Source organism: Orcinus orca, chromosome 5 (genome assembly GCF_937001465.1).
Source record: "Orcinus orca chromosome 5, mOrcOrc1.1, whole genome shotgun sequence".
NCBI lineage: Eukaryota > Metazoa > Chordata > Mammalia > Artiodactyla > Delphinidae > Orcinus > Orcinus orca.
This window is the reverse complement of record NC_064563.1, coordinates 100,978,486-101,002,538: the sequence shown is the minus strand read 5'-3', so window position 1 is coordinate 101,002,538 and position 24,053 is coordinate 100,978,486. Positions and strand designations below refer to the sequence as shown.

At 36.3% G+C, this 24,053-nt stretch overlaps 1 protein-coding gene across 24 annotated transcripts in view; it reads right to left on the bottom strand.

Annotated features, from left to right (window-relative positions):
• The window catches only part of ABI3BP (ABI family member 3 binding protein), a 263,204-nt gene that overhangs the window by 95,830 nt on the left and 143,321 nt on the right, over window positions 1-24,053 (bottom strand). For 14 of the 24 annotated variants that reach the window (XM_049710006.1, XM_033433301.2, XM_049709993.1 and 11 more), the window contains 16 exons: window positions 18,094-18,159; window positions 16,857-16,931; window positions 16,229-16,303; window positions 15,180-15,254; window positions 13,994-14,065; window positions 13,137-13,211; window positions 8,863-8,904; window positions 7,975-8,022; window positions 6,959-7,039; window positions 6,467-6,514; window positions 5,323-5,385; window positions 5,133-5,207; window positions 4,387-4,434; window positions 2,829-2,888; window positions 1,927-2,022; window positions 556-588 (listed from right to left, as the gene is read on the bottom strand). In XM_049710006.1, coding sequence (XP_049565963.1) covers window positions 556-588; window positions 1,927-2,022; window positions 2,829-2,888; window positions 4,387-4,434; window positions 5,133-5,207; window positions 5,323-5,385; window positions 6,467-6,514; window positions 6,959-7,039; window positions 7,975-8,022; window positions 8,863-8,904; window positions 13,137-13,211; window positions 13,994-14,065; window positions 15,180-15,254; window positions 16,229-16,303; window positions 16,857-16,931; window positions 18,094-18,159 — 1,032 coding nt within the window. The remainder of the gene's footprint in view (window positions 1-555; window positions 589-1,926; window positions 2,023-2,828; window positions 2,889-4,386; window positions 4,435-5,132; window positions 5,208-5,322; window positions 5,386-6,466; window positions 6,515-6,958; window positions 7,040-7,974; window positions 8,023-8,862; window positions 8,905-13,136; window positions 13,212-13,993; window positions 14,066-15,179; window positions 15,255-16,228; window positions 16,304-16,856; window positions 16,932-18,093; window positions 18,160-24,053) is intronic. The other 10 variants (XM_049709994.1, XM_049710005.1, XM_049710001.1 and 7 more) reach the window with 8 other exon arrangements.

The window sequence follows — 24,053 nt, the reverse complement described above, 5'->3', positions numbered from 1 at the left end:
TATCATTTTCTTGAAAGCGTCCCTAATGAGAAATCATGCTAAACTGTGAAAGCATGAGAGAAGTTCAAACCATCCTATACTATTCACTTATAATTTAAAACAACTAGTCTTGGGCAAATTTTCCACTTGGTAATTTACTAAAATAACTACACAAAATTAGGTGCAACATCAATAAAGCAAAAAAAAAAAGTTATGTAGAACTTGAAATATAGAAAGTAAGATGCTTAAAGAAACTTCATGGTATCATAATTGACACTATATTGGTGGTCTAAATAAAGAATATATGGAGAATCACATTTACCCCCAGCTCTAACAAACAGTACTATTTAAACAGAGACTTAGATTGACATGATGCAATTACAAGCGGGGAGATGCAGCAAATAGATGTGTTGAATTAAAGTTTATACACATTGTTAGAAAGAAAGCCTTTTATATTTTAAGATGAACACAGCAATAGGATGACAATAAATTATGACATCATTGTCTCTACAGAACATAGATAAGTCTGACAACAAGTAAAGAAAGCACTTGCTGAAGGATGTACAGGATCATTACCTAAAGATGTCCCAGTAGTAACAGGTTCAAGGTCTGTAGCAAGAAATGATCGAAAGCAATTAAAAAAAAGAATTGTTAAACACATAAGAAAAGTCACCAAATTCTCTTGAAAATGAACTTCACTAGGGTAGTGTGGTTCTACGGCCAGAAAGCAAAATTTTCAAAGTTCCAAGGTGAGGGTACAAAGATATATGATATTATGAAATGGTTATACCCTTATTATCCCTACATGGTTACCTACAAGTATTGCTTTTTATATCATCTGATAATATAATGGAAAACTCTGCTTAGAAAAATCTTTAGGCATCTGTCTAAAAACATTACGGTTAACAACTGTAAGAAAAGAATGTGAAAGTATAATTTATAACACAATATACTGGAAAACAAACAGTTACATCTATGTCATGATAGATGCAATTGTTGATATATTTAAGCAGATATTGGTAATGAATAACCAAAATAGACAATGCTCCTTTTTGTTAAGAGTCCGCTTTGGAAAAAGACCAAGACCTCTGTCCAAACAAAGCCATATAAAAGAGCAAGATACAAAGGGTCATTCAGTCTACAAAACTTGTCAGTTCATCTCTCTGTTATCAGGACAGAAAAGGGCTGACCGGAGAGTATGCTGCAGCCAAGTGGCTCAAATCCAATCATTGAAGTCAGGCACTCAGGTCCTCTTCACAGACCCATCTAAAAGTAGCACTGCTGACCACAATTTCTGAGCACCAGCCAAGTAAACATTGCCCTTCTCCTTTCTCACAATCAAGTTCTACTTCCAAGTCCTATCCTTCTGCTGTCATCCACACATATGGCACCTTCCAGCTTCTGTTTGTTATTCCTGCTCATCCCTCCAACAAATCTACAAACTATACACATTTCAAGGTCCACATGACACTTATCACCCCCATGGATCTTTCACTTCTCTAAGAATTAACTAACAGTTGGTAAAACTCAATAAATATGTTGCTTTTGCCCATTTTCCTTTCTATCCGCATATGAAGTTTCACACAAGAGCAGCTTCCTCCCTCAATGAAGCCAAGTCCCTTGTTATTTCTAAACTATTCCTCACAAATGCTAATGTGGCAGTTCATTAAATATGAGACTAATTGAACTAAATAGGCTAGATACTCAACTAGATACATTTTTGCGGAGCCAGAATCAAAGAGAAAATGTAATCGAATGGTGAGAGAAGCAAATACAAGGTACCAAGAAGATACTAAGTAGCGTGAGGAAGTCACATGAATTGACTAGAGCCCTTGTAACTTGGGCATCCATCCTGAAGGATCGCAGGGTTACTAGGCAGCGAGTTACACTCCCACCACAGTATCACATCCAACAAGGTTCCACAGGTACCAGGAACCACATATTTACCTAGTTTGGCCTGAGGTGTCTCTGGGCTCGGCGTGGTTTTATGTTTGGGACGTGGACGTGGACGACGTTTTCTTGTTCTTTGTGATGTTTTTGGAGCTGAAGAAAGGAAACTGGTTAATGTTGTCTTATGATTCCAGAAAAAAAGGATGATACATGGCTCTAGGTTTTATAAAATTTTGCTAGATTTTCTGGAGTCTTGAGAAATTTGTCTCTGGGGTTTGGAATTTTCTTTGTCATCCTTATGCCAAAAAAAAGTTGTGGGGGGTTGTCTGCTGACAGTTCTTTTGAGAAAGAACATATAACGTTATTTTAATTATCTGAAAACTTTACTGTTATTGCTGGTATCAGATTTTCAAAGAGAACCCTGATCCAAGGGACGTCAGAAGCACAGCATGTCTACATCGCATTAGAGAGGGACACAGGCTCACCTGCTTTGGGGAGATTATATTTAGAAATGACTTGGTTTAGGCATACATCCCATTAAACATTATTAGACTAAACACATCTCATTTCTTAAAATCACTGGTAGACCATAAAAATGCCTGGAATATCTTAAAACAACTTTCTTTTGATGGCCACAGAATTATACCTGATGTTTACAGGGCAGAGACTCCTAACTACGTTTGGAATTCAGCAGAACCACTGGCTCTGTAAAGCTTTAAGAAAGCTGGATAATGTGGGTGATAGATACTCTGCACTAGCTTCATAGATGCTTATATTCTAACCAAGTGACTTATTTTAAACATCTTCAATATGTTCAAAATGAAAGAATATAGTTGAGTGACAAAAAGGGATGATGAAAAAATCTTACAGAAGAGAAAACCCTTTGACCAACATAGTAATGGAATTGACTGGACCATGAACAGAAAATGCTCTTGCCTGAAGACATCAAAGGTCGTTACCTAATGTTGTCCAAGGAGCCTCAGTTCTCAGAGTTACAGGTTCAATGTCTCTGGCAGGAACTGACCAAAAGCAATACAATAAACAATGGAGATTTAAGAAACATAGGAAAAGAAACAAAATTATCTTGAAAATGAATCCTTTTAATCCTGTAATGTTTAAAAAGCATTTATGAACTCTGGAAAAAGAGTATTTCTTCTGTAATAACTGGCTGTACTCTGGTACCCATTTATCTCACAAAACAGCCATACCCCTTGCACTGTGCATCCCTGTGAGACCAATGAAAAGTAGGTTTTTTGGTGTTTAATTATCTGATTGCAGCTGTATTGGAAACTTGGCTCCAAAAAAATCTCTTAGCTGTCTGATATGTATTTTAAATTACTCTGAAAAATTATTATGAAAACTTCTGTTAGCATTTGAAAGGTTTTCACCACCATTATTCATATATTTTTTTGAGAAATGGTGGTAGTGGTGAGAATTTTTAAAAATGTTCTTAATCAGTCTGATTATTGGAGATCTGTGACAGTTATGCAAAAGATAACCTTGTGCCCTTTCTCCACAATAAAGGTGATACTCTTTGCTACAATTTGTCCTTATTTATTCATTTATTTCAAATGGATACTTGGGAGATAACTATTCAAGTGAGGAACAGAGATGATTAAGAAAAAGTCTGAAAAGTAATAATTCAACTTTTGTCTGAATAAACAGGATTCCTCTAATTCTCTAATATTCTGAAATGATTGAATTACACATTGGTATAAAATTAAGACTTATGACTCCTTGGTTTTAAAATAGTGTCTCTATTTTTCAAGTCCATAAGATTAAATGTAACATTAAAATATCGTATCACCAAAAACTCTGTAAGCATTTATATGGAGATTGCCTTTTGCTGACTGTCCAAGATAACATAGCACAGAGTTGGTTTAAGCCACATCTGAGAACATCTTCTGAACTAAAGGAAAACATGGCATCCAGAAGAGATAGAAAGTGAGAACCACAGGACAAAACAATATTCAAAGCTGATTGCCTTCAAACAAAAGAGGAAAATCCCTATTTTGTTTGGAATTCAACACCACAGGATGGATTTATCAACAGAAAGGTCCAGTTGCATTCGAACAGTATGGAATCAAGAAGAAAGGACTTTTGCGAGAAAGAGACAATTTGTATTTTCTCAAGCCCCAACCAGCTTTTTCATTGTCCCTCTCCCACATCATAAATTATACATACATAAAAGCAGAGATTTCAAAAATGTCCTGGTTTGAATGATGGATGGAGACAGCACCTGTAACTCTTGCCAACATCAAGTGCTGCAAGCAATCTGACTATCTCTGAAGATTGTCAAAGAACAAAAAACATTCAGGGATTGTAAGCTGAGCGGCAGCTGTAAGAATGCCTAAGTATTTTAAAAAGGTGCTTGTTGAAAATAGCAAACAATTTTTGGGAATGAATGAAAAAGAGGATGAATGGCAATTGTTTACACGAGAGACTACAGACAGTGACAGAAATGAGAGGGGCAAGTTCAGAGAAACATTGACCAAGAGGGAAGACATCCATCGTTACCTATGGTTGTGGAGGGCGCTTCATTCTCAAATGTAACAGGCTCAAAGACTGCACCATAAAAAATAAACAGATATAAGAAACAAAACTAAGGAAAGCTAGACTTTTAGGAGCTCATTGATGCTTAATTCACAGGACACAGAACTTGGTTTATTCTAAGCTGATATAAATTGCCTCCTTGAGAGACTTATTTATTATGAGAGATGCTCTCAGTAAATTAGAATTTTATACTAATTGGCATCTTAGGAGAAAATGTCACTTGGAAAACAATTGAATTTTCAGAACTATTATATAATATCTTCTTATTTAGTAGAAAATCACTTAGTTCATAGGTACCATTTGAAAAGCCAATAAGGTATTTTAGAGAAAGCCAATCTCCATGTGCCTATAAGGGAAGAACACAGGGTCAGCCTCCCTAGTGGCAGCTGCTAAAATCACTTTCAAAAATGCTCCAGATACAGAAAAACCAGGCTTCTATTCATTACAAACCCGAATTGAGAAGACAGAACCTAAAAATGCTTTAAGAGTGGAATCTGTCAGACAATCCGATATAAAATTTATTAATTTCCTAAACATTAATTTGTTCATTTAACACATGAAACACAAGTGTGGCTACTTTGAGAAGATAACGAACAAAAAAACCATGGTATTTGGGTTTCTATGCTTTTATGATGTGACAAACTGTAAGCATCTTCAGCAACATCCCCAAAGAAAAAGCTTCTTAAGCCGAAGCACTGGAAATTGTTTACCGGATTTAGGTGATGGCGTATCTGGTTTTGCTGTGGTTTTGGGTTTAGGAAGTAATTGCTTTGGTGATTTTGAATCTGAAGGAAAAAGGTGCTATAATTAGTGTCATGTCAGAGCTGTGAATGTCAGGATTAGTGCTACTTACACACCCTTTTCCTAGTTATAGATTAAGACATTGACAGTAGAGATTACCAGGCTGGATTTGAGGTACATCTGGTCTACGTGTAGTTTTAGGTCTTTCGGATGGTTTCGACGCTAAAGAAAAAAGTATTAAGGTCACAGCTGTAACTGTCAATAATTAAGGACACATATGCTCAAGCAAAGATACTATATAAATTCAGTGAATATACAACAAAATTAATTCCTGGGGTGGGAAGGGCGGGAAATGTGTCCATTCCTACTGACTTTTCTGAAAGAAAAAAACCTTCAGGAAATGTTCAAAATGTGTCTCTCAACAAAAGTAAGGAGAACTATAAGAAGACTTTTTTCTGTATAAGTAATTTTTAAAATGACAAGTATAATAGTTCTGTTTCATACTGGATAGGTTTTTTTTTCTTTTCCCCAGTATAAAAACAGTAAGGTAGAAATTTGAAACTTGCTTAGTAGGAAATCAGGAAAGTAACCCATAGATACTTGAAATTATACAGCATGTTACATGGCTATTTATTTCTGGAATTTTCTAAAGTAAACCAGTGACAGATTTATTGTGAATGCTGAGAAATTATAATGAAATAATTATAATCAAAACAGCATTAGGACTGAAAACAATAAAACCAGCTGGAGACTTTTAATATTCTCAAGTTATAAAGACCATACTATTTTTATCTTGGACCCTAGACAAAGAACAGTGTGTGTGACTTTGGTTATCAAAACATACTCAAAAAAATTCCCCAGAGAAACAGAAAAGCTGAAGGAGCCATTATTTCATGCAGCTGTTTAAGAGGGAGAAAGTCTTACAAGTTGAATGAGTAAAGCAATGAAATGGTAATCATGACACTGGAATAAAACATTGCCATTTGCCAAGTCCAGGATGAGCACGGAAGTCCCTGAGAAAGAGTAGATGGTTTTCTCTACACGAGGACACGTGATGGGAGGACAGAGGGTTTCTGGAAAACCAGGAAGTTGTGTTCAAAACCATGGACTTTCCCTGAATTAGCATACAGAATTCTTCTAGAAGTTTCCTATCTTCAGGCTCTTCAGACCCAGATAGGAAAGGTGAGGGAAAGCATGGAACAAAACTGTGACACTGTGTATAGAATTGCAGTCATGCCTGGGCAGAGAGCAGGAAAAGCAAAAGTGACAACCTGGGAAAGCAATTGGAGGAGACCAGAATTACCACCTGTGGGCACCAAGGGCTCCAGTTGTACCGTAGCAGGTTCCAGAGCTATAGAGGCAAAACACCAAAAATACTAATTATGTCAAGAAGCGGCATCTTGAGGAAGGAAACATTACTCTTCCATCTTTACTTAAACCGTGTACTTTTTTTGAATGTGATTTTCCTTTTCATTTTTCCCATTTGCCCCTCTTCTCCCTATTGCTTTCCCACATCTCATCTGCCATGAATACGCATCTTATGTAAAAGTTTTACGGTGCCCTACTTTAACGATCCACTTAGTGGCCCAGCTTACTGCTGTGTATACTTAATAACTACAAATAAAAAGATAAATGTATTCATAAAACGTGAATTTAGAAAGTATAGATCCTTAAATATAAAAATCAACTACACTGGTTCCTAAAGCCCAGCTATTTAGGCGGTAGGTAGCTACTATATCAGAAACTACCATATTCCACTTTCTATGTTAATTGGAACCCTGAACATCACATTTACCAGGTTTGGACTTGGGCACATCTGGACTAGGTGTGGTTTTAGGGCGGGGACGACGACCTGGTCGTTTGGTCTTTGGTGGAGCTGAAGAAAGAAAATCAGCTAGTTAATACACAAAAGGTGGCCCTACAAACTGACCATCAATACTACGTGTATCTTAGAAGCACATTTAAGCCCTTTGATTTATTGCAGATACGTATCCTTCTGTTTGCCACTTTCTATCATTATTTAACCAGTTAAATGAGGTCTTGAATAATGGATTTTTATTTTATTTTTTGCCAAATATTTATAAATAACTGTTCAAAAGATCTCTCTATTCTATTTTGAGGTGGAAAATTCAGAACTTTTCATTAAATTTTTGAAGGTATATGTTTAACAGGAACATGAGAAAAGTTACTTTTAGAAGGCACTAGGGATAAAAACTAAAATTTATTTGGCCTAAGATTCAAAAGGAAATGTTTTTCGCTTAGCATTTAAAAATCTGCAAATCAACATGGGGTGGGGTGGGGGAAAGGGAGGGTGGGATGAATTGGGAGATTAGGTCGGACATAAATACACTACTATGTGTAAAGTAGATAGCTAGTGGGAAGCTGCTGTACAACACAGGGAGCTCGGCGTGGTGCTCGTGATGACCTAGATGGGTGGGAAGCGGGGTGGGGTGGGAGGGAGGTCCAAGGGGGAGGGGATATATGTATACTGATACATATATAGCTGCTTCACTTCAGTGTACAGCAGAAACTAACACAACATTGTAAAGCAATTATACTCCAATAGAAAAAAATCTGTAAATCAGTAACATGTGCAAAAAGGCTTTGAATTCCCAAATTATTTCAGGGAAGGCAACTTTTAAAGAATGAGATATAATTTTTAGACTATAGGATTTAAAATTTTTCTCCAAAGGAATAGAGGACACACACACTCAAATGGACATTAATGAACAAATCCATTAATGTGAGCCTGTTAATAGAGATGCCAGCAGTCAGGAAAAGGAAAAAAAGGTAGGTCACTCACTGCATTACCTAATGTTGTTGTTGAAGGTTTAGTTCCCAGTGTTCCAGGTTCTAAGACTGCACGAAAAATGATCAAGAAGGAATCAGAATCAACGGAAAAATGATGAACTTTAGTAAAATATGAAAAATGCTTAATTTTTAAGTACTAAGTTGAGCAATCATAAATGGTGAAACTTTTATCCATATAAGACATTCCTTTTTTATGTAAATAGATTCCTGTGTTTTTAGACAAAATGAACAAAAACGCAGCTGGTCAGTTAAGTTTGGAAAGAGAAATGGAAAAAAAAAAAAAGGCATGACTCTCATTTGGAAGATGTAAATGCAATAAAGTAACCAACAGCTCATGTTATGAAGGAAAATGTGAATAACTGGCTAAGACGGCACTAGCAGAACAGTTTTTGCTCTCTTGAAGGAAAAGAAGCTACATAGATTGGGGTGAATTTTTATATTTCTCTCATTTAATGAATTTCCTAGTGACACATCAGGATATTTAGATCTGGAAAGACCATAATGCTTTTCAAGAAAGTCTGCAAATGTTAGAGTTTTGAAAGTAAGAAAAACACCTCTAAAAGTGAAAGCACAAATATGTCCTGGGGAAGCCATGGTCCTCTATGGGAAATAACCAGGTTAAAACAAGCTCAGGACATGGTGCTCAAATACAAGGAGGGACAACAAGGAATGTGACAAATCAAAATCAGTATGGCTTTCATGGCTGTCTCAGAGCTTCCACTTAAGCACAGGCAGGGAGTTTATCTTCTGGTGAAAATGGCTGAAAGAAAGATCTGAAGGACAACAAAGAAATAATCTTTTGAAAAGCCAAAGCTAAGCACAAAGTTGAACATAGAGGGTGTGAAAGAAAGAGAATTCTTTTTCACTCACTAAGGCAAACTTCATTACCTATTGGCGGCTGTGATGGTGGTGGAGTCTCAGGTTCCAGGGCTGCAATGAAAGCAAGTATTATCAAAGGGGATGCTGATGAGCACCATTTAAGCTAGAAAGTAAAGGTCCTTTACCATAATAAGTGTTCTCTCATTGGTGAACCATCAGGTTCTATTGGCTTATGAGATAAAGCTCAATCAGCCTGCAGCCTCTCCACAAACCACAACAGAAGAAAGAATAGAGAATTCTAATTTTTGTTGTTGATTTTTAGCTATTTTCCCCACTCCTGCTCCTCGTGCCTGAGGAGATATTAAAGGAAGTCAGTGTAGCCTCTCAGAGGTTGTTCACCTGCAATTTTATTTTCATGCAGGACAGTCGGTTTCACCCAAGAAAATGGGAAGAGGCAACAGACCCATCAGACCTGTGACCGTGCCTGAGCTCTGTTAGTTTGGGATGATTTTCAGCCTGACTGGATCTGATTTTCTTTCACAAAAAATAGGAATGGAACTTACAGTCTAAAAGGGGCCACAAGTGTTCATACGGTGTTCCCCGTATTTACTAGTATCTATTGCTGGTGAACAAATTGATTTACACATGAAATTTATTCCATTTAAATTATCAAATCAATAGAAGTCAGAAAGTAGTCTCAGATTTCATCAAATGCTGAATAAATTGAATAACAATATTATATAAATATTCTGCCAGATAAATTCTCCAATGCCATTCAGATTAGCAGTAAATAAATTATACCTCATGCTGAATATAGTTTGGTTAAAAAGTCTATTTGGGTTTTTTAAAAGAAGATCATCCAATAGAGGTTTCCTATTCTGTAGAACAAAAAGAATTCTTTTCTTTCAAGAAGAAAATAAAAAAGGAAATCAGTTGTTGAAATACAAAACAAAGTGAATATTCTTTGACTTTTTTTTTCTTACAGAAAGAAACCAATTAATATGGCCCCTACTGACCAGCTTAACAGAACTTAAATCATTTTGCACTTATGTATTCCTTATATTACATTTACCAGGGTTATCTCTGATATTTCTGGACTAGGGGGTATGGAAGGTTTGGGGGAAGCATGTAGTGACTCTTTAGCAACTAAAAAAGAAAATGTAATAATAAATAATTAGGATAGAGAATTTTCATTTATTCTGAATGCAAGGCACAGGTGTTACTGAAACGTAGCATCATTCATTAGAATGTCTGTGGCCAAAAAAAAGAATTCTGATTTCTCAAGAACTTGTCAGAAATAGATTATAACAGATGAATGGCAGAGCTGCAGTGATGTACGAGATAGAAGTACACTAGGCAAAGTAAAAAAATGTGTGTGTGGGAGAGGGAGGGGGCGTGGCTAAATGTCAGAGTCTACAGGAGAAAGGGAAAATAAATAGTAGATATCGGTAATTAAATACAATAAATATCAAAAAGCATTCACATCTGAAAATAGCAAAAAACAAAAATTCTCTTGAAACTTTGAGGTTGTAATTCAGGTTTTAATTTCTACAAAGTTGCCTTCTAAAAGTGTGAAAAAGTAAGATTTGGTACTTGTAGCACCTTTTAGCTTTCACAAAGATCAAAGAATGCTGTCTTTTGAATTTTATAAAGAAAAATCAGCATTTTTTAGGTCCTGAGACTGAGGCCAAATAGGTATGGAGCCCCATCAATTAAGCTTCCAATTCACCTGAATATAAAAATATTAAAGTCAGTGTTTATTAAAAGTAAATACATCTTCTGATAAGACTTCCTCTATTTCATAGCCTTAAGGTATTACCGATAAAGGTGCAAAAATGTTCCATAAAAAAAGCTGAGTGGCATGCAAATAACTACACCACTCACCTCAGCACAAAACAAAGAAAACTAAAACCCTCTCATGGATTTGTGGCTAGCAATGAGTACAATTTACTATTCTGTCCACCGTGTCAGAGAAATGCATATAACAAACAGCTGTAATCGGAGGTCTCTCCCTTTTTTTCAGATCGTTAAAAGCTTGAAGAGCCGAACGTCATTACAATCTTAATAATTAACTATGAAGGAAACAATTCTTATTGGATGAGGCAGACAAGTTGGGACATGGTAGATGTCTGGGATTTTTCAAGAAAGTGCTGGATTCTACTTATAAAACAAACCAAAACCAATGTGGGTTTTTACTCATTAGCTTAACCACAAAGGAAAACCAAAGGAAAAGCAGCCTGTATGGAAAGTGAAACAGAAAAACAGGAGAGTGTGAGGAGAGGGCTGAGAAAGGCAATGAATGACTCAAATCAAAAACCTTTTGGTGGTTTATTTGCTCTCTTGAACCTTGGCAGGAAAAGAAGTATTTAGCAGAGCTATAGTGGTGGTTGCCATAAAATAAATACATTTTAAAAAGCTAAAACCCAAGCAATGGTTTATAGAGAACCAGTCATCACTCTATGTTGCCTCAGGACACTCAAAGTCAACATGAGTTAGCTTAAGTTTAGGCACAGATTCTGAAGTGGTGATACTTGCTGTTAGGGGAAAAGTGTGGCTATTCTTAGGTGATCAGAAGGTAGAAATCAAAGGAATATAAACCCATTAGCTTCCAAATGATTTCCCCCATTTTAAAGGGAAATGTCAAATTAAGAAATCTCTTTGCTCAAATACCTTAGAGTGATAAGAACACACTCTCCCACCTTGATTTGTATTAATGAATTTCCTCTCAGAAACATTTTATTCCCCCAGAAACCACTAAAAGTAATAATATAGCTTATCATGAATAAATGGTAATAAACATTAGGAGACATTTTTTTGATGTTTTCAAATGTTACCTTGTAACAACAGAAATAATTAGATTGGAAAAACATTTACTTAAAGTTGGTGACCCCAAATGGCAGGGGGTGGTGGTGGGATGAATTGGGAGATTAAGATTGACATATATACACTAATATGTATAAAATGGATAACTAATAAGAACCTGCTGTATAAAAAAATAAAATTCAAAAAAAAACAAATAAAAAGTTGGTGACTCAAACATAGAGTAATATTTCTCAAGCTGCTTGGTAATAGTCCCTATTCAAAATACAGCTTAAATGTAAGAGTTACTACCTTATTCTAAAGTCCTCTGGGCATAATTTTAAAATAAATGTACATGAAATCCTTCTCTCAGATAGCTGACTGTCAGAGTTCTATGATTTAAACTGCTAGGGCTCTTGAGTTTTATTAGCTATGCTTCTTTCTCCTAATAACCTCTCTGAGTTAGAATACTTCATTCCATTTCTCTGACTTGGAGACCTCACCCCTGGTCACAGCATCAAATATACTCCCTTTGCCTAATCCATAATTTCTTTCCCTCTGACACCTACAACACCTGGAAATCTCACTGCCTCTTTAAAAGGAGTCATGAGAATTCTCTCTCTGAGCAGTTACGCTTTTCTTCCTTACCCATGTCTTTGCAAAAAACAAATCATGCCCACTTAAGCAGAAAACCTCTTGCTTTAATAATCCTACCTTGTAAATATACATTAATGAAAAATCCATATTACAGTGAGAAATATATTCTTCCCAGAGCTAAGGGGTTAAAGTTTTGATGAAAATAATGAGTTGTGATGAAGTTCCCCATATATAATCTCATAAATCAACATTTCAGACTGTTGTAGAGATTCTGGATAGATGGAAAAAACAATTTGATCATTTAACATGTCCTGCAATCCTTGTGCAGGGAATTGTCTCTGTTTTTAATTACATACACAGAATAACCCCTCCCTGCAAAAAAAGAAGAAAAGAAAAAAACTCCTCTTTTCCTCAGCAAAACATCATTAATGTCTCCTGAGAAGTAAACAGAAGTCAGTGTTCGGAAATCAGACCCAATTTAGAAAGAAGCTATAGAACATTAGGGAAATACAACCATTGCTAGTCATGCAGCCCGAGAACTGAGAAGGCCCTCAACAAGGCAGAGTTCTTAGGGGATGGAAAGACTTCTCCACTTCTCAGCTGAAAGGCTACTGTTTAGTGTGATCTGAATTCCAATCAACTTTGGCACTGGAAACTATTTCACAGTCCTAGACAAGGGAGTCCTCAATCCTTCCCACCACTCTATTTCTGTGCTTTCTCTGTGATGGTCATGAACATAATGAAACACCACACAGCTCAGAGAGATGCTATGATAATATCAGAGGAGTTGGCTATAAACGACATCATTTCATCAGACTTTCACTCTTTTCATGGAAAGTTATATCCAATACCAAGATGCAAATCAAAAGTTCTTGCTCCGAAGAGTGGCATAAAATAACTTTTCAACCCTACTTTTGGAATATCAAAATAAAGCTCAGGGTAATTACCAGGTTTGGTGTGTGTCACTTCTGGACTGAGAGGGATTTTAGGTTTCAAAGAAATAAACTGTGTTTTACTGGGAGCTGGAAAAATAAAGAAACAAAAGAATCAACAAATCAATAATTAGTCATTTCAGTGTCTAAAACCTCAAAAGGAAAACCTATACCTCAAGTGCTATAAACCCATCATCTTGGATGATTTTGGATTCCATTAAAATAATACTTCACAGAGCACCATTTAATGAAAATACAGTAATAAATTTTCATCTTTTTGAAAAAGCATTTCAAGAGAAATAGCATTGTCACTAGTCACCACAACTACCCAAAGACAGTGATTTTAACCCATGATTAGAAAACCAAAATCAGTGTAATGATTTTGCACCTTATTTCACATTTCTCAACCACATCTAAATCTTTAAGCATCAGAAAAGAGAAATGTTTTAAAATTAATATTTACTGATAGGTATAATGTTATGATCTACGGCATAAAGAAATTTTTACTAACACCATAACAGAAAGCTGTTTTGCCAAATGAAGTTGAACTTGAGGGCCTTATGTAAAAAAATGGAGAACTGTGTATAAGACGCAGCTTTAAAAACAATGGTTGCATAGAAGATGAGAAATCATCAGTGGTTTAACGGCTCTCCAGGGTACAGGATGATGTCTAAATGCTGAGTTCACATCAACCACCACATGGCCAGCTATCCAAAACCATGAAAGTCATGGAGTTGATGTGTACTACGAGATAATTTAGTACTGCTGAAATGATCCAATTAGAACAGTGATTGAGACATTACAGAAAAGCTGGCATACTGGACTTTCCGTGGTGAAATGAAGTAACATATTTACTAAGGACATATTGTTACCCAGTGTTGTCCGTGTAGGTTCAGGGCTTTTAGAAATTTTAGATGTAATTGTTCCAGGACTTGTGGTTCTTTCTGGTGGTGGAAAGGAAAAAAATATATATTAAAATATTCTAGAGACAATAAAAAAAAACAATCCTCCAAAGAGGAACTGAATGACCTTTTTAAAATCCTGTAATATTTAGTTAGTGTTTACAAAGTATGCAGTGAGTAAAAGTTTGGGGAAAGAACTTTAAAATTTAGTCATAATAGTATAGCTATAAAAAAATTGTAATAAGCAATGGAATATCAAAGCCTGGTTTGTTGAGCATGATTCTGAGTGTACTCTTTGACAATGAAGAGTATCATATCCAGGTTGGTAAACTACCTTTACCTCAAACTCTGTGCCATAATATATGTTGTTCCCCTCTCCTTTTCCTCTAAACCCTACACGCATTCTGAGGCTTACATCCTCAACTTGTACTTTCTTTTTCTGAGCTTCCACACAGTATTATAGCTTCACAAGCAGGTTGTATAATCTTACATTGCTCTCATTGTTCATGATATAATCTTAAAAAAAAAAAAAGCAATTGGAAAGCCAGAGTCATGTCCTCTGCATCTCAGCCATCGCCCTAATGCAAAACTGAAAACATAGTAGTAGGCAACGAAAACAGGAACTGTCTGCCTAATAACACTTAAACTCAGATGCATGCCAGGAAAATAAATTACAGTATATATCACTGTGACAGTAGGACTTGTTTCTATGTTTATACCAAAATTTGCATGCAAGAACATCATTCACTAAAATTGATCTAACAAGAAAGAGCAGCATATTACTTAGAAATGTGGAGGTAAATACAAAAGAAACATGCTGAAGAACTGGAGAATGGGTCTCAAGCGTAGAATAGGGTAGGGCAGTGGACTCCTCTTGTTCAATCTAGGCCTTGTAGTACTTTAAAAAAAATCTTTATGTATTACTTTGATTAAAGAAGAGTATTTCCCAGAAAAAAAGAACATTATTCACATAATTTTCAATAAGATCTTATTGAAAATGTTTGATCCTTGTTATTTTACATTAATTATTCATCTTCAGTCAATTCCAAAATTTACAGAGAATGTTTAATCTAGAGAATCGTTTCTTTTTGTAAGTAGATGGACATTATCTATTTGGAATTAAATATCCTGAAAGGTTAAAGAGACAGTTATTTACCAGGTTTAGTTCTTGGTGTTTTGGGCCTGAAGCGTCGTTTAGGTGTAGAAGGGACAGATGTAGTTTGCAGGGGAGCTGAAAGAAGATTTAATATAGCTTTGATAAATGGTATTTCCCAGGGGTCAATCAGGTTGTAACTGTAAACTTGTAAACTTCCTGAGGGCAAGAACTGCTTTTTATTTCTTTGTATCCCTAGAATGCCCAGCACTGTGTTTTATACACAGTAGGTGCTCAATAAGTGTTGATTGAGTCAAAAGAAATTAAATTCTATATGAGAATTGAAGGTACATTGTTCACTTAACTGTACTGGAAAGGGAGGACCCTTGTGGGATTTAAGAACACAAGGTACAGTTAAGAACTCAAAAGGTGATTTACTGAACAGCACGGGAGAAGCATAAATATTTGAGATTTAGAGAATGGAAGGTTCAGAACTTCTTTAATTCTATATCTCACTACTAACCTCACCAGGAGTTAACGAACTTCATTATTCCAATAAGTTTCTATTATAGAATATATGTGTTTTACTCTTTTATTCATCTTTCTTTACCATATCCAGGATTGCAGAGCCTACTTGATGCTCTTTATACTTAGGCTACTTGGAGAAAAACAGTCTGACCAAGTGGTATCTAAATATGCTAACTGAAGGGAATGTATTTTAAAATAATTATCATCTATAATTTTGCTGTTATTTTCCAGTGGCAAATTTGAAAGAAGTATAGGGAATAACAAGAAGAAAGGGAATAATACTTCAAAATAATGTATGCAAAGACTGAATTTTTATGTCATACACCTGCAACTAATATAATGTTATATATTAATTTTACCTCAATTAAAAAAATACAGAGACACCAAGATTATGAAAATTCTTCGAGGATTATCACAAGGCTAAGTAGGACAGATACCCCAGTTCTTTGAAGAAGTTCATGGTAGAGAATGAAGGGAAATGTTTACTACTGAAAATATTCTGAAAAGGCCAACACATGACTGATTCTTTTTGTCACTTTATCCATTCTTTCAAAGTACACAACTATACGAATGTCATTAGTTACCAGGTGTTGTAGGTTGCATTTCAGGACTGGTAAAGATTTCCAGTTTTTGAGGAACGAATGGTGTTTCACTCGGAGCTGAAAACACAAACACCCCATCCCACCAAATAATTCCAGTTAAAATGAGGTATCTTAAGAGTTTCAGCATGCTTTTAGATGGTGTTACAAAGCACATGCTACAAGGACATGATGAAGGATGAAAAATGCATGAATGTTGTCTTGAAAGCTGGTGGATGAAATGATAATTTAAAGTGGAGAAAAGGTCAGAATGAGATTGTTCAGTAGCTGACTCGAGGCAGACTCAATGCATGGAAGAGAGGTGATACAGGCCACAAACACACGAGATGGGAGGATATGGATGATGATGTCCATGCAGTTTTCAAAGCTTTTCATTCCTTTAAGGATGGAAAAAATAACATCTATTACGGTTTAAAAAGAAAAAAGAGAGAGAGAGCCCAAAATGGAACATAAGATGCCTGCATTACAGGAAAAAATATATATTATATTCAGAAATAGGAAAGAAATAAATGATTAGATGTGATGGAATTAAATGGTCATTTGGAAGAAAGGCATTTACATGGATTTTCTTTCGATGGAAAACAAAGCACAATTTTTCTGTTAAAAACATTACCCAGTGTTGCCCTTGGCTGTTCAAGAGTTCTAGAAGTTTTAGATGGGACAGAATCCAGAAATGGATCGCTTGTTGCTGTTGGAATAAATGTCAACATTTTTAAAAGCAGTAGAAGGCCCCAGGAATAAAATACAAATTCCAGAGTAATAAATTATGCCTCAAATGGGGAAAAATATCAAGAACACTTGAGAGATTGCTGACCAACATTTGAAAACTAGTGATTCATTAGGAGTTGAAGATGACCTCATTTTTAAAAACATGCAAACTTCAAATGTTAAACCATGATAAAACAATGTTTCATATATTGAACTGTTTTCAACTCGTTTTTCTGGTTCCTTCCCTCTGTTTCTTAAACTGCTAGCTGAATCTACTCTTAGCATTCTATTTCATTTCTTAACATTTTCTGCTACTATTTAAAATTATTTGCCTTTATTTATCATGGCACCAATAGACCTAAGATAAGGCTACACACACACACACACACAAATACCAGACATATGTCTTTGTGTGGCAGAGACCAGTATTATATACTTTGAATCTCCTGCAGTACCTAGTTTAGTAAGTGCTCAATAAATACTTGCTAGAAGGAACTATTGGACTGAATTTAAACTCACCGTAGATGCATCAGTAAGTGAATGTCAAACATTAGACCCAACTGAACTTCTATAGACAAATGAGCGACATGATTGCTCGAGAGACGGATTTCTCACCTTGGCACTATTGCCCTTTAGGGTTGGATGACTCTGGTGTGGGAGCTGTCCTGTGCATTGCAGGGTGTTTAGCAGCATCCCTGGCCTCTACCCACTAGATGTCAGTAAGACCTTCCCCAGATACCAAAAGTATATCTAGCCATGGCCAAATGTTTCCTCAGGAGGAAGGGAGCAAAATCACCCCCACTGGAGAACCACTACACCAGGGAAAACTAAGAATCTAAAAGCTTTTTAGAATGACTCTGAACAACAGAGAGATAGGCCATTATTCTACTGTGCCTCAGTGGCAACCTAATCTATCTGCATCTCCCACATGTGGCAGAGTTTATTTACTGATGGATGTGAAGAAATAATCATTCAATGGGAGAGGTGGGTAGAATTCATCTCCCTGACACAGATTGCCATGTCTCTCCTGTGGAGCTCTAGAGAGCGCACTTTTTCATTCGGCAAAAATGAAAGGGAGAACTAGGTGCAGTATTGTCAGAATACCTGGCATCCAAAAACAAGAATTGAGAGGCTGGGTGTACCTGTGTGGGGCTCTGATATTTCAGGCTCATCTGATGTTGTAGGGCTTGAGAAAACATCATAAGTGGCTTTTAAAAGAAAAGGTAAAACAAAAAAGAAGATGTTAATTTTAAAAAATTTCATGACATATTTTCATGCTGGCTGAAAGAGGACATTTTCATGTAGGTGTTAGTGAGCTTTGGCTGTGGGCTACTGGTCATGTCAGCAACGTGTAAGCAATCACTAAAAGACTTGCCTCTAGTCCTTCTTGCCCTGAACTAAAAGCCTTTATGCAGTGAGCCCTGACACTGACCCCTAGGGTGATGTGAGCATAGTGCTATTTACAAGGAAGCAGTGCCAGCTGTAAATCAAATAGCTTCAAAGAGTACAAACATAAATGAAATCAGATGGCAATTTGAGAATTCCAAAGAAGGAAACAGCAGTCACACTGAGGTAATTTGCACAGAGACTACAGCTTAGTCTTTGTACTTAGTAAAAGTTACCATCATGATGTCTGGATAGTACTTTACAGTTTGCACAGCACTTTGCAGGTTGTACAGCACTTTATAGTTTGCACAGCGTTTTCTCATATATCAACTTATTTAACTCTCTTAACATCCCTGAGAAATAGGTGAGGTAGACATTAACCCCATGTTATGGACAATGGGGTAGTAGCTCCATTTTCTAGATGATAAAATTGAGATTCACTTAGCAGAGGACATTTGCTAGTGGTCACGCGCTGGGACTGTCAAATTCGACGTATTTCCCATTCCATTAGCAGGGCCAGGAATGGCAGAGTTAAGACCAGCACCTTCCTCTTGTCCCATCCTTCCTGCCATTTTACCTAGAGGCAGCTTTCTACATTCCTCCATGGAGCCAAAAGCCCATCTATAATCTAGGTGGGTTTAAAGATAAGTTTTATATTCTACATAAAGAAAAGTAGGGTGACCTTAACAATACAGCTTGATTTTAATGTAGGGATAATTTTCACGTTCACTTAAGAGTTGAATTTGCAAGCAAAAACAGCATCAAAATTAGAAAGTTCCCATTTCTGTACAAAGAGCCGTCACCATGGTAATGAGAGGTATAGAGGAAGCATGAACTGTCAGGAGGCAGGTGTCACTTCCCTTGCCCATTGAAAACGGCTGTACAGAAATAAACTATAAAGGCAGGAGCTCATGGGAAAATTTACACATTGGGGCTACTTGTAATTTAGTGACAGTGTAATGATACTGAACCATTGCTAGTTGAAGCTGTAGGGAAGCTAAGATCAGAGAATGCGACACAGCCTGATATGCAGAGAGGGTAATTATATTGCACTGCATACAAAAGAGGCAGGAAATATATTTCAGTTTGTGAAGGTGAATCTACTGCTTTGCAAAATCTTCAAAAAAGAAAGAATGTTATGAGTTAAAATATGCAGATATCCCAAGAGTAAATTTATTACCTTGCAATGTAAAGCTTTCTTTAGTCTAGCTACAGTTTTAAAGGGTCAGATAAGAATGACTCATCTTTCAAAGGACAAAAATGTTGGCAGCTGCTGATCTTAGGTTCACTTTAAGCCAATTTCAAATCATGGATCCAGCAAAGTCAGCTCGCTCTAACTACTAGACAAATCAGGAAAACTTTACCAACTTGTATTTAAACCCCTTGTACTAGGTAAGAAATTGTGAATTAATAGCTGACTTATTTATATTTTATACTGTTGCTTTTGAAAAACACCATACTGTCTATATGTTATCCTAACTCCCACATTTCCCATCCATCTAGTGACACTGGACCAACTTTCTTATATTCTTGTACTCTATTCCAAGAGATGATATTTATTCACCCTCTTTCTACTTCTTTTCCATATTAACAAGGACCTTCCATCCTGGAGGTTCCAAGCCAGGCCTCCATCTTCCCTCAAGTTATTCCCAGAAGACACTGTCCTGGAGAAAGAAGCCCTCCTTCCATCATCCTCTGGCAATTGTGACTCACATCTGAAAGTTCCCAACTGTCAGGGACCTCTTACTTCCAAACATGTGACATTAATGTCACATGTTTGCCAGCAGGTTTGGTCCCTGATATGTTTATTTCTGGAGTTTCTGATAGCTGAGTGCTAAAAACACACAAACACCACTCGCTGGAAGTTTTATGTTGTTTGGGCAGCTCTGAGAAGCACACTACTACCTCATTTCATGGGTTGAACAAGAGTTTTTGACTCTGAAGTAATGGATGTCAGAGGATAAGACAGGGTGGAAATTAGAGTTCTCCAAAAATCAACCACTCTTGACTTCTTTACAAAACTCTTGATACAAACAGATGGAAAGATATACCATGTTCTTGGATTGGAAGAATCAATATGGTGAAAATGACTCTACTACCCAAAGCAATCTACAGATTCAATGAAATCCCTATCAAACTACCAATGGCATTTTTCACAGAATTAGAACAAAAAAATTCACAATCTGTATGGAAACACAAAAGACCCCAAATAGCCAAAGCAGTCTTGAGGGAAAAAAACGGAGCTGAAGGAATCAGGCTCCCAAACTTCAGACTATACTACAAAGCTACAGTAATCAAGACAGTATGGTACTGGCACAAAAACAGAAAGACAGATCAATGGAACAGGATAGAAAGCCCAGAGATAAACCATGCACCTATGGTCAACTAAACTATGACAAATGAGGCAAGGATATACAATGGAGAAAAGACAGTCTCTTCAATAAGTGGTGCTGGGAGAACTGGACAGCTACATGTAAAAGAATGAAATTAGAACACTCCTTAACACCATACACAAAAATAAACTCAAAATGGATTAGAGGCCTAAATGTAAGACCAGACACTATAAAACTCTTAGAGGAAAACATAGGAAGAACACTCTTTGACATAAATCACAGCAAGATCTTTTTTGATCCACCTCCTAGAGAAACGGAAATAAAAACAAAAATAAACAAATGGGACCTAATGAAACTTAAACGCTTTTTCACAGCAAAGGGAACTACAAACAAGATGAAAAGACAACCTTCAGAATGGGAGAAAATATTTGCAAACGAATCAAGAGACAAAGGATTAATCTCCAAAATATATAAACAGCTCATGCAGCTCAATATTAAAAAAACAAATAACCCAATCCAAAAATGGGCAGAAGACCTAAATAGACATTTCTCCAAAGAGGACATACAGATGGCCAAGAAGCACATGAAAAGCTGCTCAATGTCACTAATTGCTAGAGAAATGCAAGTCAAAACTACAATGAGGTATCACCTCACACCAGCTAGAATGGGCATCATCAGAAAATCTACAAACAACAAATGCTGGAGAGGGTGTGGAGAAAAGGGAACCCTCTTGCACTGTTAGTGGGAATGTAAATTGATACAGCCACTATGGAGAACAGTATGGAGGTTCCTCAAAAAACTAAAAATAGAATTACCATATGACCCAGCAATCCCACTACTGGACTTATACCCAGAGAAAACCATAATTCAAAAAGACACATGCACCCCAATGTTCATTGCAGCTCTATTTACAATAGCAGGGACATGGAAGCAACCTAAATGCCCATCGACAGATGAATGGATGAAAAAGATGTGGTACATATACACAATGGAATATTACTCAGCCATAAAAAGGAATGAAATTGGGTCATTTGTAGAGACGTGGATGGATCTAGAGACTGTCATACAGAGTGAAGTAAGTCGGAAAGAGAAAAACAAATATCGTATATTAACGCATATATGTGGAACCTAGAAAAATGGTACAGATGAACCAGTTTGCAGGGCAGAAATTGAGACACAGATGCAGAGAACAAATGTATGGACACCAAGGGGAGAAACTGGTGGGGGGAGGTGTGGTGGTGTGATGAATTGGGAGATTGGTATTGACATATATACACCAATATGTATAAAATGGATAACTAATAAGAAACTGCTGTATAAAAAAATAAATAAAATTTAAGAAAAACCTGAAAAAACAAAAACCCCCACAAAACTCTTGTAAATATACTTCTTTCTATACCAGAATGAAACACAGGAAATGTTTAGGTATCCCTGGTTTCTAAAGGGCTTCTCCAGCTATAAAATTGATAAATAGCTAAGAGGGGTAAACCCTTCTATTTTTTAGACTCTACATGCCATCATGCATTATTGTTTAGAGGCAAACATCTTCTGTCACCCATGTTTACTTTAGTGGGTGACATTCTCCAGCCATTTGTCATTAAGCACTCTTTCTAATCTTGCATTCACAGAATATAAATGGGACTAAAATTTGTAGGAGAAGTCTAATGCTAGTAAAATAGGCAGTTCAATTCAAAGGCTATAAAAAGCAATTTTAGTTTCTTTCAAAAAACAGTAATGGCTTATAATCACGATAACTAAATTTTATTTTTATATTTTTCAGAGAAAAAAATAATATGAAATAAGCCACACTACAATTTTCTCATTTGCTTATAACTTCCTAAAACTACATTGCTAAATTATGTTTTGTTGGCTGTACATTTTATTTTTACTTTTAAAAAACTGATTAGATGCAAATTCCATAATAAAAATACTTTGATATTGCTCTGGAAACATATGATGGCACACAGACAAGGCCTTTACAATGATCAAGAATTCATCAATTTATCTTATTCAAATTCCATGAATATTAATAACTATGTGAAAGACTTTTTTGTTGGACTGTTTCTAAATTTATTATTTTTTTTATTGAAGTATAGTTGATTTAAAATGTGCTAGCTTCTGGTGTACAGCAAAGTAATTCAGATATATATATATACATATATATATACATATATATGTATATATATATGTATTTTTTCAGATTCTTTTCCCTTATAGTTTTTTTTTAAACATCTTTATTGGAGTATAATTGCTTTACAATGGTGTGTTACTTTCTGCTTTATAACAAAGTGAATCAGCTATACATATACATATATTCCCACATCTCCTCTCTCTTGCATCTCCCTCCCACTCTCCCTTATAGTTTATTACAAGATATTGAATATAGTTCCCTGTACTATACAGTAGGATCTTGTTGTTTAACTCTTTTTTTTTTTTTTTTTTTTGCTGTACGCGGGCCTCTCACTGTTGTGGCCTCTCCCGTTGCAGAGCACAGGCTCCGGACGCGCAGGCTCAGTGGCCATGGCTCACGGGCCCAGCCGCTCCACGGCATGTGGGACCTTCCTGGACCAGGGCACGAACCCGTGTCCCCTGCATCGGCAGGCGGACTCTCAACCACTGTGCCACCAGGGAAGTCCCTAACTCTTTTATATATAGTAGTTTGTATCTGCTAATCCCAAACTCCTAATTTATCCCTCCTCACCCCCTTTCTCCTTTGTTAACCATAAGTTTGTTTTCTATGTCTGTGAGTCCGTTTCTGTTTTGTAAATAAATTCATTTGTATCATTTTCTAGAGTCCATATATAAGTAGTATCGTATGATATTTGTCTTTCCCTGTCTGACTTACTTCACTTAGTATGATAATCTCTAGGTTCATCTATGTTGCTACAAATGGCATTATTCCATCTTTTTTTTTTACGGTGAATAATATTCCACTGCATATGTATAAAGACTCCTTTTTAAATTCTTAGATGAAAGACCTCGTGACCTCATTAGGATAGAAACTGTGCCTGTCATGCTCTTTATGGTCTTCAAGGTTTACCCCAGAGCCTTGTACATGGGAAGACTCAATGGAATTAATAATCGGCTAGATTTCCGTTACAATGAACAAATAACAATGAGTTTGACAGTTGGGTAGTTTATGCTCTTAGTAAGGATAGATGAGAATAAATGAACAGATCCTTTAATTATTTTATAACACACATATGCGTGCACACAAATCTCTCCCTCTACTACACAGTTACCTGCCATATGCTTGCGTGGCCATACCCTGCCATGGAAATAGAAACCTAAACACACATATAAAGACACAAGGGGAAAATACAACAGGACCATCAATAAGTAGCTGGATGAGAAAAGCAGTTAAAAACACCACACACAGAGTT